This window comes from Panthera uncia, chromosome C2 (assembly GCF_023721935.1).
Source record: "Panthera uncia isolate 11264 chromosome C2, Puncia_PCG_1.0, whole genome shotgun sequence".
Lineage (NCBI taxonomy): Eukaryota > Metazoa > Chordata > Mammalia > Carnivora > Felidae > Panthera > Panthera uncia.
In genome coordinates, this window is record NC_064810.1 from 140,529,603 (window position 1) to 140,550,761 (window position 21,159).

Here is a 21,159-nt window from a genome sequence, read left to right on the forward strand (position 1 = left end):
CTGAGGCCCACAGAGGTTAAGGAATGTGTCCACGTTACACAGCTGGTAAGTGGCAGAATAGGAATTTATAGCCAGGGAGAGCCTTCCCTGTGAATCTAATGCTGTACTAACTCTCATTTATTGGTTGCATTTATCCAGCTCTCTATCTGCCTAAGTGAATTTTCTAGAGAAACGTTTACCACTGTAATAAAACAACATTACTTCGTACACACGTCCCTGAAATTAACAATCCCCTGTCCTTCATGAAAAATACACTGAATACTGTGTAACGGTTTCCTGACAGCCCAGGGACAATATTATGGCTGCTGTGCTTTATCCATTCTTCCTCTACTTGTTATTTTAATTTTCATACAGGGGTGTTTTTTTTTTTTTAATTTATTTTTTTCAACGTTTTTTATTTATTTTTGGGACAGAGAGAGACAGAGCATGAACGGGGGAGGGGCAGAGAGAGAGGGAGACACAGAATCCGAAACAGGCTCCAGGCTCCGAGCCATCAGCCCAGAGCCTGACGCGGGGCTCGAACTCACGGACCGCGAGATCGTGACCTGGCTGAAGTCGGACGCTTAACCGACTGCGCCACCCAGGCGCCCCCATACAAGGGTTTTTTTAATTTTCTTTTCCAGATATGAGCCAGTTAATTGTCATTTTGTCACTCTGACTTTGCTGAGGGTCAGTTATAATTATCCCCAATGTAAGATTTAATATGTTCTGAGTTGATGCTAAATCGATCGACTTGAGTGTATGACCTTTATTATGACTATAGAAATTTTGGCTGAGATGAGCGTAAGCCTTACCTCTAGGTAAGTATGAGTAATTATGAGAAACCATCTACTTTCTTCAGCGCTCATTTTCATCGTTTCTTTAATCATCAGACATGTCAGCCAGATTCACGAGTGTGTTTAAAGCTCATTTTCCTATGGAAGACCAAGTCTCTCAAAAATGTGAGACCCGTTTCCAAATCCAAGCCTGTCCCCGGGCTGACACTTTCTATCCCCTTACCCTACTTTATTTTTACCTCTTTACCTGTCTCTCTCTCCCAAGTAGAATGAAATACAAATAGCTACATTTTCATGGTACTTCCTACGGACGTGCCACAGTTCTAAGAAATCTGCCGGTACTGATTCACATGATAAAACAACGCCATTTGATAGGAGACTGAGGTGCAAAGGTGAAGTGACTTGCCAGAGGTCCCATATCCAGCAGTGAGGGAGCTGGGATTTGAACCCAGGCAATCTGACTCCAGAGCCTGTGCCCTACGGGCCCTGCTCTACTATCCCCGAGAACATAAATTCTAAAGGAACAGTGTCACTGCTCAATTCCCAGATGCTCAACAAATGTTCATTAACTGTTTGAATGACCTTCTAGCTCCTCTCCCTGTCCAAGTGCTCAACTCAGTTCACTCTGACTTCAGTCTCAAAAATGGACTGGCTCTGAAAGTCAGACAGGCCCTTTTTCACCTACTCAAGACTTGACTGGTTAGTTTCTTTCGACCCACCCTTATCTGACATGACATCCTGGACACCTCAGATGGTGACTGTTCATTGAATGAATGAGTGTCTTACCTGTAACGGAGCTGTTGACAATACACAAAAGTTTGTGACCAAGTAGGAGGATGTCCTAGAAATTGCACTTGAATGAATTAAAAGATTGATTTATAACTTCTGTGGGCTGACTGTGGAAATTTCACTATTCTTACCTTCAGTGTGTTATTTTTTTCTTCTTTGTTAAGACATTTTTAGGGCAGTTGTAGGTTTACAACAAATCTGAGAGGAAGGTACAGAGATTTCTCATATACTTCCTGCCCCCACACCTGCATCGCCTCTCATATTAACAATATCACTCACCAGAATGGTACATTTTTAAAATTTTTTTTAATATTTATTTATTTTTGAGACAGAGACAGAGCATGAGCAGGGTAGGGGCAGAGAGAGAAGGAGACACAGAATCTGAAACAGGCTTCAGGCTCTGAGCTGTCAGCACAGAGCCCGACGCAGGGCTTGAACTCATGGACTGGACGGTGAGATCATGACCTGAGCTGGAGTCAGAGGCTTAACCGACTGAGCCATCCACACACCCCCTGAATGGTACATTTTATACCAATTTATGAGTTTGAGCCCCACGTTGGGCTCTGTGCTGATGGCTCAGAACCTGCTGCCTGCTTTGGATTCTGTGTCTCCCTCTCTCTCTTTGCCCCTCCCCCGCTCATGCTCGCTCTCTCTCTCTCTCTCTCTCTCTCTGTCTCTCTCTGTCTCTCTCTCAAAAATAAATAAAAACGTTAAAAATTTTTAAAAATAAAAAAGTAAAATAAAAATGACTTAAATATATATATTTTAATATTTATTTTTGAGAGAGACAGAGCACAAGTGGGGGAGAAGAGAGAGATGTTTATTCATTTTCTCTCTCTCTCAAAAATAAACAAATATTAAAAAAAAAAACAAAACAATTTTTATACCAAGAATGAACTACATTGGTACATCATGATCACCCAAAGTCCACAGTTTACCTTAGGGTTCACTCTTCGTGTTGTACATACTATGGGTTTGGACAAATATATAATGACATGTATCCATCAGTCTAATATCATATGGTCTTTTCACTGCCCTAAAAATCCTCTGTTCTCTGTCTATTCATTTCTCCCCAACCCCCAAGCCCTGGCAACCACTGATCCTTTTTACTGTCTCCAAAATTCTGCCTTTTCCAGAATGTCATATTGTGGAAATCATACAACATGCAGCCTTTTCAGATTAGCTTCTTTTACTTAGTAATATAATGCACTTAAAGTTCCTCCATGATTTTTCAAGTCTTCATAGTTCATTCCTTTTTAGTGCTGGATAATATTCCATTGTCTGGTTGTATCATGGTTTATCCATTTACCCACTAAAATGCAAATATTGGCAACTGTGAATAAAACTGCTGCAAACATCCATGTAAATATTTCAACTTTGTAAATATGTGAATATTTACTAAGTATAAGGCACTGTGCACTTGATAGGAAGTATGCACATTTAATCTTTAAGACAATCCTATGAAATATGTGCTATTATCAGCCCACTGTACAGATAAAGAAGCTGACTGGGGCCCCTGGGTGGCTGAGTTCCATTAAGCATCTAACTCTTGGGGTGCCTGGGTAGCTCAGTCAGTTAAGTGTCCAACTTCAGCTCAGGTTATGATCTCACAGTTCACAAGTTCAAGCCCTGCATCAGGCTCTGTGCCGGTGCTGACAGCTCAGAGCCTGGGGCCTGCTTCAGGTTCTGTGTCTCCCTCTCTCTCTGTTCCTCCCCCACTCATGCGCTCTCTCTCTCTCTCTTTCAAAAATAAAGAAACATTAAAACAAAAAAAAAAAGCATCCCACTCTTGATTTCGACTCAGATCACAATCTCACAGGTTGTGAGTTTGAGCTCCGCATCGGGCTCTGTGATGACAGCTCGGAGCCTGGAGCCTGCTTCGCATTCTGTGTCTCCCCCTCTCTCTCTGCCCCTCCCCTGTTCTCTCTTTCTCTGTCTCTTTCTCTCAAAAATATTTATTTTTCCACCAACTTTAAAAAAAAAATTTATTATACACGAACTTTAAAAAAAAAGAAGAAGAAGAAGAAGAAGCTTGTAAGAGGTTAAGTAATTTGCTGTGGGCCACTGAACTAAAATGCTGAAGCCCGGATTCAATTCCTTGTATCTCTGACTCCAAAGCTTATCTCTTACAACCTATGCTGTAGTCCCTATTTCCCATTTGAAACATACACCATATAATAATAGCGACCATCCTAATGATTATGAAAGACTGTGAGTTGAAACAGTTTCCAATCATCAAGGGTCTTAAAATGTAAGTAAAACCCATCAGCTCAACTTTCGTATTTTGTACACAGAAGCTTCATTGGCCAGAAATCATTTCTGACTTTTCTGGAACTCATAGGGATGTCACGAAGAACGGTGCCTTCTCATTTTAGGGATTCATTCACTTAACCAGTCTTTGTTGAGCCCCCACTCTGTGCATGGGGCTGAGAGAGAGACAACAGTGCTGAGTAGGACAGGCAGAGCCCCTGGCCTCGCAGAGACGGTCTAGAGAAGGGAGCAGAAAAGTAACGAGGCAACACACAGAGAAAGATTGGGGAGCAAGTGAGAACGGGGTTGGGGAGGCTGCAAAAATTGGAGTCCACCGTGGGCAGCGTGAACAACAGGTGCAATTGCCACACACGGGAGAGAACACGGCGTGTTCTGGGAACGGACAAGACGGAATGGCTGATGGAAGGCCTGACTAAGGAGGCTGCCGTAGGATAATGGAGGGTCTTTGCAGGAAGCGAGCTGGCCTCACGTTATTTAGAAAGGTCACTCTAACACTCATGGGGAAAACGGATTAAAATAGGGCCAGGCTGGAAGCGGGAAAGATGGGACGGCTGCTGAACTTAACCAAGGGACTGGTGAGAGAGAATACAGTGAGCATGTTGATGGTGATGTGGGAATTGGTTTGGCAGCTATTTAGAAGATATACCCTTGGGGCGCCTGGGTGGTTCAGAGGATTGGGCCTCGGACTCCGGATTTCAGCTCCGATCATGATTTCCTGGTTCGTGAGATAGAGCCCCGCATCAGACTCTGTGCTGAGTGTGGAGTCCTCTTGGGATTCTCTCTCCTCTCTCTCTGCCCACACCACCCCCCCCCCCGCCCACTCACTCTCTAAATAAATAAATAAACACATAAATATTTTTTAAAAAGGGTACAGACTTGATCATTGATGGAAATGCGGAAGAAGAGGTGATGTCAAAGATACTGCCCAGAATGGGATTTTGGTAATTGAACGGATAGAGCTGCCCAAGATAGGGAATCCAAGGGTGAGGCAGGCTGGTGGGAGTGGAGGGAGATGGCTTTTAGGGTTACACACGTGTGGAGTTAACTGGCAGCTGAATTTGGGGGTCTGGGCCTTAATGGAGCAGCCCAGGGCTGGAGATGAAGGGGGGCAGGCATGTGAGGCCTGAAGGCATGGAAGCGGACAGGCTCGCCCCACGTGGCGCAGAAAAGCAGAGGGGCAAAGCAGCATCACAGAAGGGGAAGGCGAAAAAGCGGCACCCATAAAGCCTTTCATGAATGAGGCGGCAGGCGTATCGGGAAAGATCGGAAGACACACACTCAGGCGCCACGTAACCAAAATAACTCCTTCCTGGAGCTGGACGGGCCATCCAACACCGTTGATGCACTTGCCCCCCCCGCCCGACACCAACCCACCTGCTAGGAGACGGGCTCTCGGCGGCTCGCCTACCCGCGACAGCCCGCACTCTCTGCCCCGAGCCCAAGGCGAGTGGAGCTTGACGCCCGGAGGCTTCGGGGCTGCTCCTCAAGGACCTGCGGGCCTCTCCTTGGAGACCCTGCCTCAAACCGCGCGCCGGCGCAGAGGAACGCCCGCTCCCGCCCCACTCACCGCGCCTGAGGGAGCGTCCCTCCTGTAGGCCAGTTTCTAAGTCCTCTTCCTCATCGTCCCTGCTGCTGCCACCGGCGGCTCCGGATCGGGGGGTGGCCCGCCCCGCCCACCCCCCAGCCCACCGCCGGTCCCCTCCACCCCGGGGACTGCACCGCCGGCCGCACCGTTGGCACAATCAAATCCCGCTTTAGGCCACCAACCGGCGCCGGCTGAGCCAATGCCGACACCTCTTCTTCCGCTGCGCCGGTGCGCCTCGGCCAATCAGGAACAGCCGTGCTGCGGCGTACCGAGCGCCATGGCGACGGGTGACACCTGCCCCAGGGTTACCGTAGCAACCATGGAACGCGCAGGTTCTAGCCCCAAGGCTGCAAGCTGGAGCGAGCAGCCAGTCACCCGGACCGAGAGCTACTAGCCTGGGGACAGGCTTCCTCAACTCGGTGGATTTTCCTGGACTTGGCGTGCCCAACCTTTTGCATTTGAAGTAAAATGGGTGAAGTAAAATGGGAAAAGAGCTGCTTCATCTTAGTTTCAAGAAGTGCTATGGACGAAAACCAATTCTCTCCCAAAGCAAAGGGTAGGTTAGTTTGAAAGGATCAACACTACATGCTTTGCATACGGCGGGGACACATTTTTGGCTACTCGAGTGCACTGCACACTTCAGGCAATGAGAATAGGGTGTTGTGAAAATAAAAGGGACCTGGCATTCAAGACATCTGTGCCGCTCACCTAGCATAGGCACGTCTCTTCACCTTTTGTGAAGGTCTGAAGCTTCTTGGGGAAAAAACAAAAACAAAAACAAAAACAAAAACCAATGTCATTAAAGCTTTCAAAAGAGGATTCCCATTATCAAGCTTTAAAAAATGAAAAATATTCAGTGCTCCTCTTACACACACTATTTCACTATTCCACCACATCGTCTGGTAGTCATTATTTTTCATTCTAGTTTAGAAGTGTGAAATGGAGATGTAAGTTTCTTAAGCTGCCGGGCTGGTTACTGGCACAGCTGGCTAAGTGACGCAGGCAGGGTAGAACCTACACGATTCTACACAGTTCTGTGCAGTAGTACCTACACAGTTTGAATCCAGAGCCCAATTTTATCCACAGTGATGCTCCATATTTCTTCAAATATAAGACCTACTCAATCTCATGTTAATATTGCTCAAAATGACCAATGAGTCAATTAGTGCAGTGACTACATCTCCCAAAACTTAATATTTAAAAAAAAAAAATTAAGTTTGTTTTGAGAGAGAGAGAGAGAGAGAGAGAGAGAGAGAGAGCAGGGGAGGGGCAGAGATGGAGAGAGAGAATTCCAAGCTGTGCTGACACCACAGAGCCGAATGAAGGGCTCGAACTCATGAACCGTGAGATCATGACCTGAGCCAAAACCAAGAGTCGGATGCTGAATGGACTTAGCCACCCAGGCGCCCCCAAAACGCTCATGCGCTGAGCATGGGGCCTGCTTGAGATGTGCACCCTCTCTCTCTCTCTCTCTCTCCCTCTCTCCACCCCCACCACTCATGCCCTCTCTGAAATAATTTTTTCAAAAATTTTAAGAAGGAAAAAAATTTTTTAAATCATAATTAGCCATTAAAAATAAACAAAAACCTCCAAGTCTTCAGTCTGAGAGAGTTCAGAATTTACACACTCACTGCACATCATGAAATGTGACGTGTGTTAATTCCACATCATATTGCAAAATTCTAAATAGATGTGTCTTAAATAATGAACCAGTCTATTCTTAAAGGGATTTAATTTTAATATTTCTTAATAGCAAAAAGCCATTGTGAAACACATAATATTTTGTTTCATCTTCTTTTCTGTCTCCTTACTGAAATATATGAATATTAGGAAGCAGGAAACAGAAATCACCTATTTTTCCTTCACCCCCATCCCTCCACATGAAGAAGCTACGCAGCAATTCTAATAAACAAAGTACAAAGACAATATCCAACAACTAGTTCAGTAGACTTTTATTGCTCTTTCAACTTCAATAACATCTCTAAAAAATAGTTTTCTTCTAACAATTATGAAAGAAATTTGAAAGGCAGGATCATTCACATTATAGACTTGGTAGAGACTTGTACTTCATATAAATGAAAAATACCCAGTTCTACATTTTAAATGTTTGATTTACCTTGGATTTTATTACAAAAGAAAATATTATCATTGTAATTATAAAAGTCATAAAAATTAGAACTGTACTGTGAAATTATACCAAGCTATCAAATATTATATAAATGAACAATAAAATTCAATTTCTATTTATTTAAACATAGTAAACATTAGAAGATAACTCCCCTACAAAACAAACAAAACACCCCAAACTTTTAATATTAAAGCAACAAAAGAAAAGCCACAACACAAAAATCAATGCACAAAAATCTGATTTAAAAAAACACTGGGGTTTAACAATTGCTATAAGTCAACTGTAGAAGTCGGTATGTGCTAATTAAATTAAAGTTTAAAAATGATCTGTAGATGATTCCATTTCCAACTATATGTTTTCCTATTATTGATACTTATATTACTTTTTGATATGATAGAAAAAAAACCCGACTTTACATTAAAATTGTCAAATTTTGAATTCTGAACACTATTTTAAATTTTCAATGTCCTTACAATCTTTAAGCTTACTTTCTAAAACATAAATAATTGTTGGACTAAACCAAAAGACACTTCACATATCTGTACTGTGTATGATAACAATGATGTAATCTACATAAATAAAATTCAGAACATTATTTGATTTAATCATGTTTGAATCACAACGTTATATCAATGGCTTACACATCCAAAATCTGAGCACTTTAAAACGGGATTCACATGTCCAAACTGTTGAGCGCGTTTACAGAACTGATGTCCGTGATATGATCCTCGAAAGACAGCAAGCTCCCGTGTAATACCTCAGTTTCAGACATCATTTTATGTTTTACAGGAATTTTGAACCTGTCTTTGTGAAAGGAAAAACTTAGAAAGCTATTATATACATACATAAAGTACGAGGAAGAAACAAATGCTTTTTGGATGGAGAAAGCAAAAGTTAATCTTTCTGAATGGTAAAGAAATCTGCTTTATAAACACATGCATTAGCACATAAATTTTGTCCTACATGTTTTACAAAGACTTGGCAAATGTGAACATTGATACGCCACAGCTTTTTTCAACAACTTAAGAGATTTAAGATTTTTAACATCATTTGCGCGCGTGCACACACACACAGACACACACACACACACACACACACACACACATCCATTAGAAAGTTTGTATGCTTCACTTCAACATACCTAATATTATTAGAGAACATACAGAATCATCCTTTTATCATAAGGAAGTTAGCTCACTGTTTTCTCAAAAGCTGCTATTTTAGAGTGAAATAGCATTCAAAAAGAAAGTAAATTTCAGATGGTCAACATCAGGATTTATTATAGTCTCTGTAAACAGACATCTATCAATAAATAAAACAGGGTGGAGAGAAGAGAATCCTGAGGTGGCTCTGTAGCCAGGATATTCAGTAGCACTAAGTTCCATCCTGGAAACCAAGGCATCTAAGAAAGTGCAGGGCTGTTTATATTAATTTATTTTGTAAATGGAATATGTACAGGTTTAATTATTTTGCACCTTGAGGTAAATCAGTACACTGCAATTACTACTGCTCATTTACACCTATTTAAGGCAACATTTAAAAATCAATATATGTAGTAAATTATATTTTTCACTTGTCTTGCAATGAACACTATCCACGATCGCTATTTTTCAAAAACAGTGGAAAAATATCATAACCACGTAAAACAAGCAGTTAATTACTTAAAAAACATGAGTTACCTTTGCTCTTCAATGGAGTAGTCATATCAGATCATTTTGTAAGTCAAGTAGTCAAAAGAAAGCAGAAACCATTGACAATTAGAAACATAGCAAAAACATTTTGAGTGCAACGTATTTTGCAAGTCATGGTTTTTCTGGCACTGGACTATCACTATACATAATTAAATAAAATTACAGAAACACTATGATGCCAGGTAGTTTTCAGTTTAAAATTTAAAACCCCTTCCTGTAAAATAAGAACATTTGTGAACCCTATGGTGTCCAGACACAAAGAAATGATGTGAGGAAATCCCCCTTGTTCAGGTCCGTCAGGGGAGTTTATAAAATGTAGCAGCAAATACTGGGGTCTTTGGAAATGATTATGCTGCTGTGGATAAACAGGAATCATTTCAGTGCAAGCTCACGAAGAATAACAAGCACCATGGGTAATACTCAATTATCGATTGCCAACAGAGTCTAAAACTCTTCGGCAGGCAGTACCAAATGATGCCGGCTATGTTTTCTAAAGAAACGTAGCTACATTTCCAAATTCCCATGTGAAGCGGAAGTCAAATCCCTTATTTTAACTAGAATCTGACAATATGGTCTCAGATGGGAAATGACATCTGAGTTATTAGTAAGTAGTTTAGAACAGATGAAAAACACTTCAGAATTGCTAAAATATCAGCTTTTGGCATTCCTCACGATCCTCTATAAGATCAACTTTTCATACTTTTGTACCTTAATTACAACTGATTAAAGGGAGCATTGGAATTTCATTAAAATTTTCATCTTAATATTCATGTCGCAATTTTGCTATTTCTCTCTGTGGCTTCTCAATACTCATTTGGTTTTTGTAAATTATCCTCTTGCCAAATCAGTTTCACAACCCCATTCATCCAGTCCTACAGGCTTAACAAGAACAACATTTATTTATTTCATGTAGAGCTAAGAGTATATAAAAGATGGCTAAAAAGATGTGCTAGAAGTTAAAAAGGCAGCTCAGAAAAGCAAAAACAACAATACTAACACAAACTAGAAAGAATGCCATCAATCTGAGCTATACATAAAATGTCTAAATTCCTTTTAAAATACAAATATGGCAGTGCTTTATATCAAAGATGTAAAATCTGTCAACTGCTTTCAGATAATAAACCATAAATGCAAGTGAGCACCAACTATTTACATTAACAATTTAAATTACTCTGTATTTGTTATCTTTTCAAATGTTTATATAATATTTAAGTATATCAATTAAAATAAATAAAATATTTTAAAATGCAATCACATAACAATCTATTAAATAGTATCTATACAATAGAAAGAATAACAACGTAAACAAGAAAATGAAAGGTAATTCTTTAGAATAAAGTAATACTGATCATAAACCCATTAAGAGAATTCTGACTCCTGATTATTTCCTCATATTACTTGCAATAAAAAAATAATCAAGGACCTGAACCTGATACAAACTAAACCACATTTTAAGTAAAAGACAGCAAAGGCAGAGAACAGAGTGGGCATTCTGGGCTCTGATAAAGCATTAGGATTCAGAAAATATTTCTACAAAGGCAACAAAGTTTAACTATTAGAAATTTGCATTTTATAGCTTCTAAAATCCATAAAGTTATGACTGCTATAGGTTAAATTATAAAATCACCTGCAATTTTACTTGTCTATCGGAATATAAACCTAAATGTGGAGTTTTAAGATTTAAAATAAATTTTAAAAACATAAATGTCAAAACTATAGTTCTTAGCTAGAAAATTTCTATTGTTCCACCTTTATAGCCAAGAAATCTCCACTGCTTATGAAACATACAGATTATCTGCATAAATGAAACACACATGCAGAGAAGCCGTGACATGTTACATTTGTCCCACAACACTGGCATAAAGACTCCCTGTTCTTCCCATAAAGAACGAACAGAAGTGAAATAATATGCAAAAATTTTTAGTAACTCAAGTAAAAATTATAAATATATGGACAAAGTACGTCACTTAAGGTTGGTATGAATTACCACTGATGGACAAAGAGATTTCAAGGAAAGCAGATTGAATGCATTTCCCCACATCTTTCTACCGCAGAACACAAAATGTTTTTCCAACAAAATAAATATTTGAAGAGTTAAGAACCATGTACCTCATTTCTAAGAGACTATTTCATCATATACACAGTCTCCATGGTGTTCCTAGCAAACTTCAGACACTACCTCAAAAACTCAGTAGTCACGCATTAAATAGCATGACGTACAATATTGTTATATATAGTGACATGAAATACACACATTTTATATATATACATATAATAAAATATATATATAGCTGAATAGCTATATATATAGTTCCTCTTGGTTCAATTCTATAATGAAGTTTCAGCATCCATGTATTTCTTTGTTGGTTCATCTTCAAAATTTATTTTCACACTGACAGGCTTTTCAGGGCTATTTAAAACAAAGAATGAGAATAAATGATTTTGAAATGGATACATATTACATTCTAAACACGGCCAACACTTAGCATCCATAATCACCCTTTTGAGATGACTATAAATACTATAAACTAATGACTTGCTATTTGTTACTTTATTGCTTTCTTTTCATATCAGTAAATTTGATAGGAAAGACAAATATTAAAAATTCTTAGATTTTTTTCAATGGATATGTTTGCTACTGAAATTAATGTTTTTCTTACAAGTGAAGAGGAGTTTCTTAAAATGGGTCATTTTATGACTAAGTTTATTAATTTTACTTTATAAATAAACAGTTGTAGCATGTGACATTTCACTGACAAATCCATTAAAAAAAAAGTGATCTTTGCTAATATAGATAAGCATCAAACAACTTCCTGCAAAATGTAACACATTTACAAACTTTCTCTTCCCAAATTTGGTTCACAAATATAAGATCAGAACACATCTATTTTATATTTTCAAGTTACTATCAAATACAATGATTCCATGTACACAGATTTAATTGACTAACTCATAAATGAAAATACACTGTGGTTTGCTGCCTTCTCCAGATAAGACTGAAGAAGGACCCCCAAACATTTTTCTGTTAAATGACATAACCTGAACACTGTCTTTCTTTCCCTTTGATTTTGACTTGAGGAACAACCTGAATGAAAGGCAGAAATATAAAAGATACAATAATATTATTGTAAGGTCTTTACATTTATCAAAATAATCTCAGCCACGAGTGCTGACAAGGTGTGAAAATTAAGAGTAAAAAGAATATCAAGCTAAATTCTAGCTGCATGGAATATACAAAATGACAAAGAGTTAAACTTAAAAACTTTTAAGATCAAAGACAGAAGTCTTTGACTTCTTAGTCCAGCTTAGAGAATCGGAACTCAAGAAATGATTAAAAAAAAAAAAAAAAAAAAAAAAGGATAGAGATTAAGTAGGAGCAAAGCTCTAAGAAGAGGTAAGGAAGGTATGAACAAAACTTAACCAATTATTATCAAAAGACAGTGGCCAGAAAGATAGTAGCTAATGAGGAACAGCTAGTGATTGTTTTTCTGGAAAAGTTTTGATTGGATATCCAAGCAGAATACACTGACACAAAACGAGTCTGGTCCAAAGTGACACAGAATACCTGCTGAGTATGAACGACTGAGTACACTGCTGGATAACACCTCATTTCTCTACAGACCCAAGGGAATCAAGTACCCTTGGGCACCTAACAAAAAATCTAAGGAAGGAGGTATGAAATAGTTATGGAGTCCATGCTCCCTTATAAAACTGACTGACCGTTATATCCATGGATTAAATTTCTTCCAACTATCTTCTAGGAAAACATTTACCTCACCTGAAGAAATGGCAGGCTAAAACAAAACAAGACAAAACCAAACAAGGAAAACAATCATGTCTGTCTTTTTGCTTGGACCATCAGAAAGAATGACTGAGGGAGCGTCCAATTATAGAATTTATGTAACCCCTAATAATTATCTTTCTGTACATGGTTTCTGATCTTTTATATACTTATTCCATATTACCATAGGTGATATTCACTTTTATTCTAAAATGGCTCAAATTCTTTTTGGAAATAGGCAACGATGAGTTTAAAAAAATAACTTCTTTGGCACTTATATCTGATTTCCAGTATTCAGCGAAATGATGGATAGACAGATGAAAGGAAGAAGGAAAGAAGAGAAAAGGGCTGGTTTTGTTAAGAGAATAAAACTTATGCAGATTGAGTTAAATGTAATGGTTTTATTAAATAGCTATCTAGGCAGAAGTCAACTGAAAATCGGCTACGGTTAGAAAATGCGTAAATAGTTACAGCTACCTCGTGTTAGGCCTGGTTACTTTGGCATTCTCAGTATTCATGGAAAGTGCCTTCCATTGTGCAGTTTTGGCCATTTCATCTGATATGTTAACAACTGAGGGATCAACACTAAAGAACAAATATACTTTTTGGTTAGTATTCAGTACTTGCAAAAGCATTAATATTGTCGCTCTTGACTATATAATATTTGTCTTCATCAACTTAAAACTGAGAAAGCTCTTTGTCTTGCACTTAAACCAAGGTCTAGAAAAACATCAGAATTATATAGTTCTGTTATAAAGATATCACGAAGCATTGTATCTTTCTGCATAATCAAAGCTAGGAGTTAAGATTATAAATTGGCAATGATGCCCAAAGATGATCATCTTGGCTCTAAACGTATTACTGAAATAACATAAAAGACTACATTAATGTGCTTGTAAATATAAAAAATATAGCCTCAACACAATTAGAAAACTTTCATACCTGGCAAAAATCTCAATCTCATCAAATAAATATCCCCAGTTAAAGAAAGAAAAATTGAGATTATTTTTTTTTTAAAAAAACTGATTTTTAATAGCTTTTAACAAAACCTTTAAAAAGAATGGTTGAAAAGGCAATCAAAATCAAAATCAAAAGAACGAAATACTGTCCTTTCATTGTAAGAGAAAAATGTAACCATTCCATGTCTTTATAAAATATTGCAACATTCCTTTGAGATGAATCCAATAATGATCATATCCATAAATAATCTGGGGCTCGAGGTTATCAGTCACAAGTCACAGGAAAGTGCTATGAAGTTAATAGAAATATATTTGCAAGCCTTTTTCCTTCACCAAAAAGTAACATTTCATGCATAGAAGTGACAAGCACAAATGTCAAATTAGACCTTAAATTCACAATGTGATGGCAGCTATGTGATAAATGACTAAACAGCACTCCTTTAGAAAAATGCTAGCTTTGTTCACACTTTAAATCCAATATCGCTTAAAATAATAAGACTGCAGGGGCGCCTGGGTGGCTCAGTGGGTTAAGGGTCCAACTCTTGATTTTGGGTCAGATCATGATCTGAAGCCCTATGTCAGGCTCCAAGCTGAGCATAGAGGCTGCTTGGGATTCTCTTTCCCCCTGCCCTTCCCCCACTCACACTCTGTGTGTGTGTCTCTCTCAAATAAATAAACATTAAAGAAATAAATAAATAAACTTTATTTAAATAAATAAATGAAGAAATAAGACTGCAGAGAAGTGTAACATGGTCCTTAAAGAATCTCTAGGAAAAGGTGCTTTACCAAGTCAATTTTTTTAAGGTGCAAAAAATTTGAAGGCCCAAATTCACAATGGCAGAGCCATTCCAACTTGAAACTACCTACTGTGACTAAACATTTCTTTGGTTTGTTGCCAACTTCAAATAACTGGAGACATTCCTGAAGCACTTCCTAGCTTCAAAATGTCCTCCTCTAAGAACTTTCCCATTACTAAAAATTAAGACTTTTCTGAAGACAGTACATGTTTTGTTATTCCCCAAAATAAAACTACATGGGAAAAAAAATCCCTTCCTTTCATGTTTAACGGAGTTTTGCAGTTTCCAAATGTTTTCCTGCATTACCTCATTTGATTTTCATGGCAGGTAATCCAAAGCTACGTAAGACTATAAAATATGACAGATAAACAGATCAGCCGATTTCTGGCATTCCTGATGACCAAATTTTAAGCAAAGCAGCATTTATCATGGCCTGTGCCATCACTTAAAGAGACAAAAGTATATGTACAGATAACCATCCTTTTTGTTAAATATCAGACAGTGTAAGTATAGATTCCACTTAAATTTGTCAAGGCCCGTGTATAATCATACTGAGAAAGGGATAATGCAGACTAGAGAGACGAAGTGGCAAATAATTTCAGCAAATTGATGAGTCACTAATAACCATCATGGCCGCTCCTATAGTCTTAAGTCCAACAAAATTAATACACTAATTCATTGAACAAACATTTACAGAACCCAGCAAAGCAGAGCACTATAGCTGTGTATATCAAGACATCTATACTTGGCATTTAATTTAAAGAACATAAGAAAGATTTGAGGGAAAATCATGAAAGGTGACACAGAGTACTTAATACCAACGATGAAAATTAACAGTAAAAATTATAGAGGGAACATTACTTATGAAGTCATCTATCAAAACGAATTAACATGTACAAGTCTAAATACAACATCTATAAAAACTATAAAGATTAATTAAAAATGAAAAAAATCTGAAGTTAATAAATACCAACAAACCTTTTCTATTAAACGGAACCTATATACATTCTATACCTGACTTTTCTACTATCAAGCGCTAATCAGAAATAGAATAAATGTGGAACCAGAAATCAGATATGTGCATAAATAATATAGACTTTAATTCTTTTAAAACTACAAAAAAGTACACAGAATTTAAAGACAGAATTTACCACCATCTTTGGTTCTTAAATTTACATATAAACCACTGAAGTCATACATTATAAACTATGTATGAAACGCAACTTGTCCGTGACATGAGCCCTCACTGACAATAGTCAAGTCACATCTTTGCAAAGTAGGAGAGTTCCGGGGCCTCTACACATAGTCAAAATTTGGAAGGTTATCAGACAATGGATTACCAACGTTCATCTTTCAGCACACGCTGACACAGCCCCAATAAAGGACAGAAGGGAAAAACCTATACTACTGAAAGAATGGGACTATTTTGAGTTTTGTGTTCTGACTTTAAACTTCATTAAAACAGAAGGAGTGATACAAGACAAGTAGCTCTTGTCTGCTTGGCATGTGAGTTGGTTTAATGTTCTGGTCTAAGTCTGGCCTATCACCTGCGAAGGGAAGGGCCTTGCGACTCCCTTTCGAATTCACGAAGTCCCCGGTTAGTCGATATGCTAGATGCCAGTTTTGTCATCTTTTTAAAAATAAAGATCGGGGCGCCTGGGTGGCGCAGTCGGTTAAGCGTCCGACTTCAGCCAGGTCACGATCTCGCGGTCCGTGAGTTCGAGCCCCGCGTCAGGCTCTGGACTGATGGCTCGGAGCCTGGAGCCTGTTTCCGATTCTGTGTCTCCCTCTCTCTCTGCCCCTCCCCCGTTCATGCTCTGTCTCTCTCTGTCCCAAAAATAAATAAAAAACGTTGAAAAAAAATTAAAAAAAATTAAAAAAAAATAAAATAAAATAAAGATCGCTACTTTAATGAAGCATTACATGGTTTATTCATGTACTTGAAGTGTATACAAAATACATTTTACAAGATAAAGTTTTATCTCACCTATATTTCAGGGCCTTAACTGGAATCTGTAAGAGACTTCCTCCTTCAAATGGAAGGTGCACAGTGTCGTCATCAGCTTGAAGCATCCGTTCAGCTTCCTTCAGGGCACATACACAAAAAGATTACTTTTCCCAGAATATTTCCAGGAGGACCAATTACTATGTAACATCTTCAAGAACTGGAAACCCAAACTGACAATATTATTTAAATATAACATATTTGCCATGGCTGGAAAAGTCCTTTTACTATTAGAAACATATACTTATGGCACAATAGAACACAACCATTTGGAAAGACTAAATTGTAAATGCTTATAACGTTCATTTAAGTTTAACCATTAATACTATTTTAAAAATCAGTTTAGCTACATAAATTTTATTATCAATTATTAGCACAGAACAAGAGATAAAATTCTGTGAAATCTCATTACAATACACTGTAAGCAAAACCTCATTTGTAAAGGAAGGGTTTCTCAATCTCAGCAATACTGACAGGGCCAAACAGTTCTCTGTAGTAAGGGGCACTCCTTACTAGGACTAGTAAGTAAGTAACACTAGTCCTAGTGTTAAGTAGCATCCTAGGCCTCCACTTACTGGATGCCCCTCCAAATCTGACAATGAAAAATTTCTCAAACATTGAAATATGACCCCAGAGGAGAAATGTCACCCCAGATGGAGAGCAACCTCTATTGGAGACATGACCCAAAATCATGACGTCATAATCACTGGGGGCAGGGCTGGATGGACTGGGAGAGCATTCACACTCTTCTTCTTAACAACAGAAATCCCACTATTTGAAGGTGGCAACACGCCCAGCTTTTAAAAAGTCAGCGTTATGGGGCGCCTGGGTGACTCAGTTGGTTAAGTGTCCGACTTCGGCTCAGGTCACGATCCCACAGTTTGTGAGTTTGAGCCCGGCATCGGGCTCTGCGCGGACAGTTCGGAGCCTGGAGCTTGCTTCAGATTCTGTGTCTCCCTCTCTCTCTGCCCCTCCCCTGCTTGCACGCTCGCTCTCTCTCTCTCTCTCTCTCTCTCTCTCAAAAATAAATAAACAGTAAAAAAAAATAATTAAAAAGTCATCATCAAAAAAACCCCCAAAACCCAAAGCTCAATTTCCCAGCATCCCTTGCAACTCCATGTGGCCATGAGATGCACAAATAAATTACTGGATGACAGTTCTGGAGAGACTCCTTAGAACAGGACAGTAAGGGGAGAGCAGGTTTTGCTTTCTCACCCTATCCCCCCTCCTCCTTCCTGCCGTCTCTCATGCTAATATGACAGCTCCGGCTTGGAATCCATTTCGACCTAGGAGGGGATGCTGAGTATGGAAACGGTGCTGAGGACGGCAGAGCGCAGCCCAGGAGCGCCCGGACGGTGCAACTGTCATATTAGCTCACCCCTCTTCTAAGACTTCTTCTACCTGAGCCCAGGAGCTCTTTGTGTTTAAGCCCCCTGTACTTTTGTCTCCTGTTATACACACTGACCCTTATTCCGACTTAATACAGAAAATAATACGCAGGCAATTTTAACCTAAGTATTTCATAAATAAATTCTACCGTACTTGAAAATTCACCAAAAGCTCATCAACATTTGCACATATAATATAGTTTTAAAGGAAACAAGAATCTTTAAAAAATTCTGGAGACTCCATTCAAATCAGTATTTCCAATTAGTATCCTGATTAAAGAGTCATGATTTTTCTTAAAAAGTAATCATAAGGCCAGCAATTCTGCCATAAATCAGCACTGCATAATTAATCCAAACTATGAAAAAAATACCAACAAGCCTTAAACATATTTGTCCATGAAGTTTAATAAACTCATTTTCGTAAATACTACACAATATAAGGTATATACTACGTTGCTTTCTCTCAAAAATTAGGGGGAAAAAGTAATTTTGAGCTTAATTGTACTTTTCGTAAAATGATATTTAAAGTCCTTTTTGTCATTACGTAGATGTCAAATTAAAATGTTAAAATTTAAATGTACGCTAAAATGTACTTATGAATTTAAGATTTCTGTTACCTATGTTTTAACACTGCTAAATTCTGTCACTGTTAATTAAGTACACATGGGATACATAATTTTTATTTATTTATTTATTTTTAACGTTTATTTATTTTTGAGACAGAGAGAGACAGAGCATGAACGGGGGAGGGGCAGAGAGAGAGGGAGACACAGAATCCGAAACAGGCTCCAGGCTCTGAGCCATCAGCACAGAGCCCGACGAGGGGCTCGAACTCACGGACCGTGAGATCATGACCTGAGCCGAAGCCGGCCGCTTAACCAACTGAGCCACCCAGGCGCCCCTAGATACGTAATTTTTAAAAGGCTGGTTTTGGGTCAGGGCTTTGAGGGGGCAAGTTGGTAAAATGGGTAAGAACTTATGTTTGGGACGAGTTACCTACTAACCTCCCTCTGCCTCAGTTTCCTTATAGGTAATCTGGGAATGACAAAAGTACCTACACTTCATAATGATAAGGTTCTTAGGAGGATTAAAGGAGCTGATTCCTGTAAAGTGACCATAAGAGTGCCTGCTACTTGGTACGAAGTATTAAGCAACAATGAATAGTGTAAATTTAAAACTCTGGTCTTATTACCTCTTTCTCTTTTTTCTTTTTGTCATCTTCTTTCTTTTTCTTACTTTCTGGCATGAGGTCATCAAGCCAACTAAGTTCTCTCTTTGTGAAACACAGATCCATGAGTTTGCGTACAAAAACTAATGCGAGAACCTTAAAAAAGTGGAGGAGAGAATATTAACTAAAAATTAACTATATCATTTGAAGAGAAAAAAAGTATCAAATGATAAATAACCAAAAAGTGATGCATGTATTTTATTTAAAAATCATTTCATATACCATCTTATGTCAAAGGAAGTGAGTTACCTATTTATCTTTCAAACTTCCTGCTCAAAGAAAAGATATTAAAAATAGCATTTTTAATATTTTCCTATATAAATCGCTTGCACTCTGCATAAAATTAGAAAGCAAATTAAGCATACATAGTATCTTCACAGTAAAACAAGATTATTAATTTTTATGACTTTAAATTATACACATTATATAGATAGATACAATTTTAAAAATCTCCTAAGCAATGCATTAGAGAATCCATTTCCCAATATCAGGTTTAAACTTTTCAATTATATAATGTGCTTTCCTTTATTTATTTATTTAAAAAAAAATTTTTTTTTAATCGTTATTTATTTTTGAGAGAGAGACTGTGAGCAGGGGAGGAGCAGAGAGAGAGGGAGACAGAATCTGAAGTAGGCTCCAGGCCCCGAGCTGTCAGCACAGAGCCCAACGTGGGGCTCGAACCCATGAACCACGAGATCATGATCTGAGCCAAAGTTGGATGCTCAACCGACTGAGCCACCCAGGCGCCCCTAATGTGCTTTCCTTTAACTGCTACTAAGGTTGAAGAAACGTTTGCAAATGTTCATTGACCATTTGGACTTCTTCCCTTTCTTCTTACCATCTTCCTTATTACTGTCTTTTCCCTGTTTTTCAATTGCTTTTTTATGACTTTTATTCATGAATTCGTAAGACCTCTGTGTAGTTTAGATAAAGGCATTTTATTCGCCTTATGTGTTGCAAATACTTTCTCCCAATTCACAATACGATTTTATTTACTACATTCATAGAAAACACTTAATTATCATGTGGTTAAATAGATCTTTCTTCCTTTTACAGTTGGGTTTCCCTATCTTGAGAAGTTATCCTCAATCACTGGACTATATAATATTCTTCAAAATCTTCTACTACATTTTAACACTTACGTCTTGAATTCATTTATGGTTTCTTTCTGAATAAGGTAGTGAGTAAGGAAGCAACCTTAGCTCTCCATTCAGAGTCAAATCATCCAAGACTATATACTACATTTTCCCATGTAGATGAGTTATCATCTTTAATGAAATGTCCCACTTATGGTATTCAAGTGGTAAATTCTCACATATATTCTGATAAATTCTATTTTTCTGATTTATGTCTACGCCCATGTCAATTCCATACTATGTTAGCTGCCCTCACCTGACAGCAAATTTTAAATATTTAGTTATCACAACAGTATGGTAGCAGCATAGGAACAATCAAGTCCCTCCCTCACCCCAGACCCCGCCAGGAATTCTTAATTATCTTTGTTTTGTTATTCCTCTGGTATTTATTACACCTTTACTTTTTTATTAATATGCAACTTACATTAAAATAGAAAAATATCATATGTACAGTTTGATGCTTTTGACACATGTACATATTTGTGAAACCTACACCCGAACAACACACAGAACACTTCTACCATCCATGTTGTTATCTGTGACTCTGGCATTTATTTTTCTCCATAAGCTTTAAAATTACCCAGTTCACACTGACAACAACTTCCCCACATACACACAAACACAT

At 38.2% G+C, this 21,159-nt stretch overlaps 2 protein-coding genes across 16 annotated transcripts in view; both read right to left on the reverse strand.

Annotated features, from left to right (window-relative positions):
* Positions 1–5,718, reverse strand: part of NEK10 (NIMA related kinase 10) — a 223,549-nt gene extending 217,831 nt beyond the window's left edge. For 3 of the 11 annotated variants that reach the window (XM_049628909.1, XM_049628912.1, XM_049628913.1), the window contains exon 1: positions 5,404–5,718. The gene's annotated coding sequence lies outside the window, so the exon portion shown is untranslated. The remainder of the gene's footprint in view (positions 1–5,403) is intronic. The other 8 variants (XM_049628911.1, XM_049628915.1, XM_049628914.1 and 5 more) reach the window with 5 other exon arrangements.
* Positions 5,719–7,634: 1,916 nt separating this feature from the next.
* Positions 7,635–21,159, reverse strand: part of SLC4A7 (solute carrier family 4 member 7) — a 112,839-nt gene continuing 99,314 nt past the window's right edge. For 4 of the 5 annotated variants that reach the window (XM_049628917.1, XM_049628916.1, XM_049628921.1 and 1 more), the window contains 4 exons: positions 19,363–19,494; positions 16,765–16,862; positions 13,499–13,606; positions 7,635–11,650 (listed from right to left, as the gene is read on the reverse strand). In XM_049628917.1, the coding sequence (XP_049484874.1) occupies positions 11,569–11,650; positions 13,499–13,606; positions 16,765–16,862; positions 19,363–19,494 (420 nt within the window). In that variant the 3' untranslated portion in view covers positions 7,635–11,568. The remainder of the gene's footprint in view (positions 11,651–13,498; positions 13,607–16,764; positions 16,863–19,362; positions 19,495–21,159) is intronic. The other variant, XM_049628919.1, reaches the window with a different exon arrangement.